Source organism: Seriola aureovittata, chromosome 13 (genome assembly GCF_021018895.1).
Source record: "Seriola aureovittata isolate HTS-2021-v1 ecotype China chromosome 13, ASM2101889v1, whole genome shotgun sequence".
In the NCBI taxonomy this organism is placed as follows: Eukaryota; Metazoa; Chordata; class Actinopteri; order Carangiformes; family Carangidae; genus Seriola; species Seriola aureovittata.
The window spans coordinates 3,792,501-3,803,165 of record NC_079376.1 but is presented as its reverse complement, the minus strand read 5'-3'; the positions used below and the strand labels follow the sequence as shown (position 1 = coordinate 3,803,165).

At 42.6% G+C, this 10,665-nt stretch overlaps 1 protein-coding gene across 1 annotated transcript in view; it reads left to right on the top strand.

Moving 5' to 3' along the window:
* Positions 1–165: 165 nt before the first annotated feature.
* The window catches only part of fbln5 (fibulin 5), a 12,360-nt gene continuing 1,860 nt past the window's right edge, over positions 166–10,665 (top strand). The window contains exons 1-10 of the mRNA XM_056393198.1: positions 166–648; positions 802–856; positions 1,109–1,157; positions 1,329–1,610; positions 6,636–6,758; positions 8,135–8,251; positions 8,348–8,464; positions 8,832–8,954; positions 9,743–9,869; positions 10,601–10,665. The exon at positions 10,601–10,665 is cut by the window's right edge and continues 131 nt beyond it. Of these exons, the coding sequence (XP_056249173.1) occupies positions 605–648; positions 802–856; positions 1,109–1,157; positions 1,329–1,610; positions 6,636–6,758; positions 8,135–8,251; positions 8,348–8,464; positions 8,832–8,954; positions 9,743–9,869; positions 10,601–10,665 (1,102 nt within the window). The 5' untranslated portion in view covers positions 166–604. The remainder of the gene's footprint in view (positions 649–801; positions 857–1,108; positions 1,158–1,328; positions 1,611–6,635; positions 6,759–8,134; positions 8,252–8,347; positions 8,465–8,831; positions 8,955–9,742; positions 9,870–10,600) is intronic.

Sequence of the window (10,665 nt, the reverse complement as noted above, 5' to 3'; positions counted from 1 at the left end):
GCGCATTCATGCAAACCAGATGTGGCTACTACTGCGTGGATAGCCTGCATTGGCCGCGCCAGATGTTCAGAGTTATTCAGCTGTATGGGAAGGAGTTGTGTGTGTGTGTGGGGGGGGGTTATATCTTTGGAAAACAGGCACTGTCACTGTGTATGCTTTATGCCTTTTTGCCCCCCAACAGCCCAGCAGCAGCAGCAGCAGCAGCAGCAGCCGCCTGTTGGAGGGAGTGCGCCGCTGTGGGGCCGCTGTCTCTACGCGCTCTGACCGGAGGGGGCTGGCTCTCCCTGATTGAATCCAGCTGTTGTGGAAGTGCTCGGAGGGGGCCCGTCAATTTGCATTGCTAAATAATCTGTAGAGCCGACAGAGTGGGGCAGAGACGGCACAGTCCATTTTGAAAAGGCATTCCTGCAACACTTGGTCAATGCACCGAAGCTTCAGCTCGAGCAGACAGCGCTTAATGAAAACCTGCTGTCGGCTTTCGCGTAAAGGCGCATAGTTGGGGGGTGGTGAGAGCCCTGCTGGGGAGAGGCGAGGGGATTTGGGGAGAATTTACGGGTCGTCTAATTCTTTCCTTTGAGAGGGAGCTCAATAGAAACTATAAACCATGCTTTTTGAAATACGTGGCTTCAGGTTTTCCTCTTCTGCAAGGTCAGTAATCTTCTCTTTTCCTCCTAATCCTCTACCTCTGCGGAACCGACTCACTGAGCTGGTTTTTCTTCTTCTCAGTTATGTGTTTGAATGAATACGCACCAGAGTTCCTGGATTTTCACAGTTTAAAAAGTTGAAATTCCCTCTTTGCAGGATGTTGGCAGCTCTGGTATTTATTCTGCTTTGTATCCAGCCCGGACACGGACAGGTAACACGGCACCTTCCCCTCACTTGAGCTCACGCTCCAAGGGATTTCATTCATATAGACAAAGGTCATGGTCACGTTGCTGCTGTGCCATCTGGTTCTGATGAAGCTGTGATTAAACAGCCAGAAAGTCCAAATGTAAAGAGGAAGAACGTGTTAGGATCAAACTTGTAGTTAATCCTGCTGCATGAACAGTTTATAGCTCCAGATAACACGGACTGAACATGGTCACTCATCTCGATCATGTCTCCACAGACCTGCACAGAAGGTTTCGCATATGACCGCAGGGCTCGACAGTGTATAGGTGAGTGACTTCTACCGTCTTTTAATGTGAAAAGTTCACTTCTGAGCTCGTTGTCAGGGAAACTCTTTGATCAAGTTTCCAAGCCGACAGAGTGTGAAGTAAATGAATCGCGCGCGCACAGATGTTCTGGATGCAGGAATGTCCTTATCGGCGCACCGCTCTGTGTTCCAGATGTGGATGAGTGCCGTACCCTGCCAGATGCTTGCCGGGGAGACATGCGCTGTGTGAACCAGAACGGAGGCTACCTGTGCATCCCGAGGACCCTGTACAACCAGCCCTACAGACCGGACACCCCGGGGCTGCCCGAGCCAGCCTACCCGGACACCTCGGCGGGATTTTCAGACACCTTCCTCCCCGCTGGCCCCAGATCTGTGGAGCCCAGCTACCCCAGAGTGAGGAGCACCGCGCAGTGTCTCCTGGGATATACTGCTGCAGAGGACGGCACCTGTAACGGTGAGTGAGAGTCTGCAGACATACCCTTCTGTTTTCAGTGGTGAATCAGAATCATCAGCAGCTGCACTGAAAGATTCAACAGTAAAAGCACTTGATCAGCTGATACACAGGATCAGGATTGTGTCGGAGTGTTGATACTGATGCATCAGTGTGTCTGCAGCGTTTTACTGTCGAGCGGGTTTGAGTCGCTTCCAAAGTGTCACCTGGTTAATTAGGGGAGTTTTAACATGATAATGAGGTAGGAAATGAGGAAAAACAATGGAGTTCTGATGGAGAAATGATTCTTTCTGCTTAATAAGGTCTTTTTTTTTTTTTTTTTTGCTTCTTTGGGCCAAAAAGACACTGAAACAAAACCATGTGAAAAAGTTTAGAGAAGAATTGCCTCCTCCTGACCCACGGGCATCTGCATCCTGACACGGAGCCCCAGCTAGACACTTGTAAGAGATTTCAAGCCAGAGAAGTTTGGAACAGCAACAGCTGGATTCATTTTTTTTTTTTAAACAATGCTTTATGTTTCACAGGCTGATGTAAAGTGACCAATAACTGCAGCTGCTGGATAAAAGGTTTTTCTTCCCTCTGAAATGTTGTGACAGAAATATAAAGTGGCATAAAATGGAAACGTTTAAGTACAAGTGCCTCAGCGCTGTGCGTCAGTACAGAGCTCCGACATGTGACGGGCTCAGATGTTCGTTATAGTCCAGGTCGAATAAGACGAGTGCACAAACACTCATCACATCCTGTTGTTGTTGCTGCAAACTTTAATCCTGTTGGTCTCATTCGTGCTCATTGTTTCCTGTTGTCCTCTCTTGGTTGTTGACACTGGGTCAGCGAGTGCTCCCATTCATCACAGCCGGTGGACGCAGCCAACGGGCCTCAGGTCAGTTTGATAAATCTGCAAACACAGCGGCTGCAGAGCGGGACGGAGCTGTGTCTACTCCAGGCTGCACATGCTGCCACTTTTCTTCTGTCTCACGTTGTTTTATTTTGACTTTCAGGGGCCCGAGGATGTAGGAAAAAAAAAATATATCCCATGGTTCATGAGAAAATGCGCGAGGAAGATCAGATTAAGAGTCTGCAGCTCTGCGAGGCTGTACAGAGACATAATAGTGTCTGAGGAAAACGCTAACATGCGGATGTTTAGAAGATGTAATGTTTACTGCTCACATCTTAATCCAGATGGGGATGTTATTATCTTATTAGTTATGAGTTTATTTTGTCACTAAACAAAAGGACTGGACTCTTGAGCTGATGAACAGAGGGATCCAAGTTATTACGACTCCTCCTGAGGGGAACACGAGACATGAATGTCTGTAAAACTCACAGAGATCTGAGAGTTAATGAAGATTATTCACTCAAAAACAAAGAAAAACAAGCTGATGGTGGCGCCGGAGGAGAAGTCAGGAAGGTTCATCCTCTGGGGACCGTGATCATTGGTGCAAAGTTTCATTGTAATGCTTTTAATAAGTGCTGGTATTTCTGTTTGGACTCACGGAGCAGCGCTGCCGTCAACACGGTCACGCTGCTGAAAAACAAACCTCACTCTCCGTCTTCTGCTGCAGCTGTTTTCAACATCTGTCTCCTCCCGCTGTTTCTAAGATGAGGGGGGGGGGGGGGGGGGTCAGTGATTAAAGATTGTGGGAATCAGATGTGTTCTGGTGCAGCGGCCTGTCTGCCGTCGCCCTCCCGCAGCACGGGGGTCCTCGACTCCTCACACTGAGGACATGTTTGCTCTCTGATTCTGTTGCATTTCACAGCTGCAAGAAATCCCAGCTGTCAGATAAACACTAAATGCCCCCCCCCCCCCCCCCCCCCCCCACTCCACTCCCAGCTGTCTTAAATACATCTTAACATAATTGCCCCAGTGTGGTCAGGGAATCGCTCACAACCTTGTTTGGGTAAACTACACCATCACAACGCCAAACATGAGGTCATTTGTTGCCAGATCTGTGCCCGAGCCGGTCCTGGAGAACAGGCTTGTCTCTGTGGGGGCCAATCCTAATGAGTCCATACACCCCTGAAGGCTGCTGCTGTGTGTGTGTGTGTGTGTGTGTGTGTGTGTGTGTGTGTGTGTGTGTGTGTGTGTGTGTGTGTGTGTGTGTGTGTGTGTGTATGTGTGTGTGTGTGGTGATGTAATGGGCTGTTGATTGATGCAGCTATGGGGCAGAAACTACACAGACTGTGACTTCCCGTCTGAACCTGTAACAAACATGGCTTTGTTTCTCAGTTAATGACGCTGTGCTCCATCAGTGTCACTACTGGCACCAGTCTGACAGAACAATAGCAGAAATTAGCCCGAGAGGTTTGTGTTTATGCATCTGTGGCTTAGTTTTTACGAGGCCGGATAGCACAGCAGTTGCATTTTAGAATCACAGTATTAACCGCCTCTTTCTGTAATTTCTGTAATCCATCCAAATTACAGAAAGGCATATTTCTCTCTCCCTTTCGCGGTTTCGTGCTTCGTGCAGACAAACTGTAACCTGCACTCTTGTGGGAAGACTTTTCACAAGACATTTCTGAGCCTGGCTGCAGGGATTTTCTCCCATTCAGCCACAAGAGAATTACTGAGGTCGGCCACTGATGTTGGTGATAAGATGTGGCTGCAGTCAGTGTTAGAGTTCATGCCAGAGTTGTTGGAGCAGAGAAATGACACTGTTTCTGGAGAGAAATGTTGCTGTCGAGGTTTTTTACCACTTTCCTCCAGACTGAAATATCTCAAAAACTATTGGATGAATTGCCTTGAAATATGCTGCATGTATTCTTTGTGGATTCTCTAATCTCCGGTTCATATTCTTACAAGATCAGATGTGACTCTCAGCCGAAACTAGAAGGCCAATAATCCGGCCTCTAACATTTGGTTCATTTTAGACATTTATTCTACATTTATCTCCTATTTTACTGGTATATTGTTCTATTTTTCAGGAACCTAAGACTTTGATAAACTCATTTCAAGCACCAAAACAATTCAAGTCTAAAAAGAGATTTTAAGAATTTCAAAAACTGGGCGTCAATTTTTTCAGCATTTGGGGCAAATGATCTTTTTACACAGCGCCTCTAAAGAGCTGAGGTTGTTCTGAAAACTGTGGTATTATCTTATGTTATGTTATCTTATGAAAATAGCTTTAGACCTCAATGCTAATTAGCAAATGTTAGCATGCTAACATGCTAAATAAAAATGGTGAATGTTAAGTATTACACCTGCTAAACATTAGCATGGCATTGTTGTCATTGATGGCATGTTAGCATTTAGTGCTAAATGCTTGACTTGCTCTAATAGCGACAGATGAGAGAACATGTGTCTGTGTTGTAGGTGATCTGAGCCTTTCAGCAGGAGGTAGATCCACACACACACACACACACACACACACACACACCACATGATGCCTCTGCAGTTCAGATACTATCTCGTCTAGTGTTTTTCATTCCCACGGGACTGTAATATTCATTTCCGCTCATAACTTGAGTTTGGGGTATTTTCATGTTTTTGCTCGGGTTGGAGGATTACACGCTCATCTGTGGCTTGAGAAACATTTCCAACCTCGTGGGCTTATAAAATAAAATAAAACCCATCGGATAAACTGAGAAATGCACGACAGGCAACTTTGAATCAGTCTGTGTATAAATTTGGCGTCAGGATCCTTCAGCTGTGAAGTTTTCTCCCTTTTCCTCCTGGTGACCGACGCTCAGGTATTTCAAACCCAATCCCATCTGTCATGTCTTCTCTGAGGCTGGATCGGGATTTTCGGCGTGACCCCGAAGCTCGTGAGCAGCTCATGAAACGCTCTATATAAGGAGCTGAACTGAAACACTGCTGCACTTTGTGTGTGTATGTTGGAGATCTGCAGGAAGGCTGCACATGGGGTGCAGCTGAGGGCCACTCAGAGAGGTTTTGACTGGTAACGACAAGCAGGTGCCGGGGGCCGTGTAGCTGTTGGCCGGGGGCCCAACGCCCTGGGCCCCCACCACCATCCCCCTGCAGGACAAGTGGTCCAAGTTGGCACAAAGGGCAGCGGTCCCACTGACAGACGTTATCGCTTATCATAGTCAAACCTTAGTCAAACAAAGCTCCCACCCACTTCCCCCCACCGGTTTTTCTGCAGATCGGTGACTTCATAGTCTGAGAACCATAAACAGGGGCTGGAATTTTTGATATGTCATATCCTCATAAGGAAATGTGGCTATTATGATGAAGTGTGTGAGCTGCTCCAGGGGCGTCAGAGGAATTCAGATTGTAATCGGAGAAATCTGTAATCCTGAGCGAAAACAATTGTAAGCTGATAGTGTATTGATACGTGCAGTGTTGTGCTAAGAGTTTTTCAAACACAGGGTGGTGAAAACCTGAGAGCTGGAGAAACAAACACTGCTCAAGCCAACAGGAAAAATTTCACGTCTGGTGGATGTGCGTTAGAGCAAAGGCCTCTCACCCTCAGCTGCTGCAGTGCATGTCAGTCTGTAGACTGTTAGCAGAGGAAATAATGCAAATACACGGCCATAAAGTTTTATATGTGCTGGATAACAATAAGCTGAGAAGTGATTTGTGGTCAAAACAACATGAAGTCGATGCAGAACTAAAGAAGAACTGAGAAATAATTGCTGATTGTGCGACGTTTCTCATGATTTCTTCCCACCGGAGGAAATATTTCTGTGTCATGTTCCTGAGTGTCGTTAAGAGGAAAAGCTCCAGGTGTCACTTTCACGTCGCTTTAAAGGACTGTGGAACTTAAACAGAAAAACCATGTGTGCCATCTAATATAATGACACTGAAACACATTCAAGCGAATGGAAAAGTGTTCTCAGTCCTTTGGATCCCGCTCTTTACACTGATGATGCTCCTAGTTTTTAACTTTTTAGTTCAGCTCTTAGCTGTGATTTTGTTGATTTATGTTCATATTAGTAACATGAATGAATTCAGATTTAATCAGAATATTATCAAATTAGAGAGTGACTCAGGTTTAAAGCCAGTTAGCTCTGTCGTACACTTTGACCTCTGACCTTCTTGCTGAGTTAATCTCCTCTTCTCTGTTGCAGACATTGACGAATGTGAGACAAACTCCCATCACTGTAACCCCACCCAGGTGTGCATCAACACATTAGGTGGCTACACCTGCTCCTGCACTGAGGGATACTGGCTGATTGGAGGACAGTGTCAGGGTGAGTGACTGAGGCTTTTCCAGCGTTAAAAATGAACCGTGAAGGAGTTTAACCTGCTGACTTCAGTCAGTTCATCAAAAGCTTGAGGAAGATAATCCATTATTATATCAGTTAGTTCAGAAACAGCCCATACGCACATATAATGTGTGTACATGAATTTCCATGTGTGAAATATATGTAAAATATACACGTGTAAAAATTATATATGAAACCTAAAAGAAATAGGAACAATTTCATATATTGACACATATGTCTAGCCCATACGAATATCTATGTTTATATTGTAGATATATATTATATATATGTCTATCCCAAAGCCTGTAAATATATATTGATATTATGGAACAAGTGTGACACACTTTCCCAGAAATGGAAGATAAACATGTTTGAAATTAATAAGAAAAACATATATAACATATAGAAATCTTATATATTTGTAAAAATAGAATATATAAATTAAATATATATATAATCCTGATCCTATATAACATTTTTTCCCATATAAAAAAAATCATAATATAGATTTTAATTTGCATATTTCATATATGTGATAAACTTATATCTTCATATATCCAGAGGATGTCTGTATATGATAATAATAAATCCTCTTATATGTGACATATATGGAAACATCACTCAAACTGTGGGGCGTTTAGGGACGCTCTGACATTTGAAAACTTGCTGCAAGAATACATTGTACTCACAAGATTTGTGGAAAACGAATCTGGAGGTTAAACAGTGAAAAAACATGGAGGTGTGAAATGATGATGTGAATTTAGTCTCAAGTCTATAAGGTTTTAAAATCAGCTTCAAGAAGGAGACGTGGTATCGCCCCCTGCTGGCAGAGTCATGACCTGGTGACAGTAAATGACAGTTTATGGAGCGATTTCTTGATTGAGATGGTTTATCTCTATCAGGCAGGTTTCTACTCTCTTCTTTCTGCAGATGGATTTTCTCTTAAACTGTAATGAAAGTAACTGCCGCCTCGAAGCGGCGGAAAAAGTTTCTGGCACTGAAGTGGATTACACATGATTTGCGGTTAATGGCCCAAATAAAGTGGTCTATTCCACTTTGGTTTAATTACTGTAAAGATATGAGTCTGTGGCTAAATATGGGATATCAAGTACTTCCATGAATGAATGACTTATTTCTTGGAAGCGCTGTTGGACAATGGAGTAAAGTCAATACTGTTGACCCCGTGACCTCTGGCAGCTGCAGCTCTGCTCTAGCACAACAGCGCCCTCTTCAGGTTTGGAGCAGTAAAGCAGCTCAGCACAGCTCTTCCAGATCCATCAGCTGTGCAGATGATAATATAACAGTAAATATATCTAAATGTTTTGGTTCATAATCAATCTTTCTTTTTCTTTTTTGACCAGACATTGACGAATGTCGCTATGGTTACTGCCAACAGCTGTGCGCCAACGTCCCCGGTTCGTACTCCTGCTCCTGTAACCCCGGCTTCATCCTCAACCCAGACAGCAGGACCTGTCAAGGTACACACACACACACACACACACACACACACACACACACACACACACACACACACACACACACAGAGCCACTGTTGACGACTGTTTCTGCTTCAGATGTGAATGAGTGTGAGGATGACCCGTGCAGTCACGGCTGCATAAACACCTACGGCTCCTTCATGTGTAACTGTGACGAGGGATTCGAGCTGGCGTCTGACGGCACCTCCTGCATCGGTGAGCAGCACAGCTGATCGTGATCTTAGGATTTAAAGAAAACACATTTCTACATGAAAATCTGCATTTTTATGACTTTCATACAGTCTGTCCTCAGAGCAGCTTCCAAACATCCAACAGTGGAATAAAACCGATTCACAGTTTCCCTACACATGTAACTATTATTAAAGTTTACACCCTGCTGCATGTTGTCCTTCTAAGGAAGTGAAAATATACATTTCATATCTAGACACATTTCTAGATCCTTTGACAATACAACACGTTATTTCATTAACACTATGTGTGTGTTTGTCTGCTGACCGCTGGGTGCTTCTCCTCTCGGTCTGTCTCTGACCAGCATTGATCCAGATGTTTTTACTCCCTGTAGACTTGGATGAATGCAGCTTCTCTGAGTTTCTGTGTCAGCACAGATGTGCTAACACACCTGGCTCTTTCTCTTGCATCTGTCCACCTGGATATTATGTTTACGAGGACGGCCGGAGCTGTGAAGGTAAAGTCACTGCTGTCCAGTAACTGACACATATGAATGGAAACATATATTTTCCATCTGTCACCTGCAATGTGTTTTGTTTGAGGTCTTTATCTGGTTAAATCTGCACTGAAGATATTTAACCCTCGTACTGTCTCGTGCAACTTTTCCCCTCCAGGATCAGAACTGACCCGATCTGTTTGACTGTTTATAAAACATGAAGTATAGAATTATTACCCAATAATTACATCACACCTTTTCCGTTTTTTTGACTTTTTTTGTCAATAAACGTAAATATTTTCAAGTTTAATAAAACTAAATTCTGAACAATTTTGACTATAGTTTCGATCAGAGGAACATGTGCTTTAAACTTGAATAAAACACCCAAAATTAAAAAAAAAATCATTAATTACATTTGCAAAAAGTGTAGTGAGGAATCATCCATGTTATTTTCAGGCAATTAACGATAAAGAAAAACAGATTTCTGATGTAAAAACATTTGAAAACGGGTCAAACAACAGGAGGGTTAAAGTTAAGCCTGTATTTAAATGATCTGCACGTGTGTTTGGCGTCTTTACTGATCAGTTTTTAGATCAGCTAATGATTAAAACAAGCGTTGACTTTCTCTGTGATATAATGTTCTCTCTGTTTTTCTTTTGTACCATTTCCAGTCACAGTCGTTCTCACTAACTGTACTGATGTTTTATACATGAAATGTTGTTTCTCTGATGATGATGATGATGATGATGATGATGATGATGATGATGCTGTTTTAACTGACTCTGGCTGTTGTGTGTTTGATTTTGAAGATATCAATGAATGTGACACTGGTAACAACACCTGTACAACAGCACAAGTATGTTTCAATTTCCAGGGAGGCTACACATGCCTGGATCCTTTACAGTGTCACTCTCCTTACATCGAAGTCAGTGACAAGTGAGTTCTTCCCGTCAATACAAAATGTAATATATGTGCATATATATATATATTGTGTTTCCATATATGAAATATACATTATTACTTTATACAGGCATATATGTAAAAATTATGAAACCTATTAGAAATTGGAACTTCTTTAAGACTGAGACACTTTCCCAGAATGTTTCAAATGATTGAGAAATTAATAAGAAAAACATATAAACATATAGATTTTTTAACATGTTAACTCATAATTTTTACATAGAACACATGTTGTATAAAAATTCATCACATCACAGATATTTGTATCATAAACATATAGAAATTTTACTATGAGCGTTTCATGTGTCATTAACTTATAATATAATTAAACTAATATGTTTTTTATAAATTTCTATAAAAAGTTATAAAGCATGTTGTTGTAATTATATCGTTAACAAATGTCTATATATAAAAATTCATCGTATAGATAGTTATAATATATTTACATATTTTACTCTGTATTTCATGTACGTTATAAACTTATATCTTCATATATATGTAAATGTATATATATGATAATAATACAGGGACATACTGTATATGACATATTTTACATTTCTGTGTGGGTGAATCTTCATCAGCGCACACACACATCTCTCTCACACACACACACACATCTCTCTCACACACACACACACACACACACACACACACACACACACACACACACACACAGTAACATTGAATCCCTGTGTCTCCTCCTGCAGTCAGTGCATGTGTTCAGCTGAGAACCCTGCCTGCAGGGACAAGCCCTTCACCATTCTGTACCGAC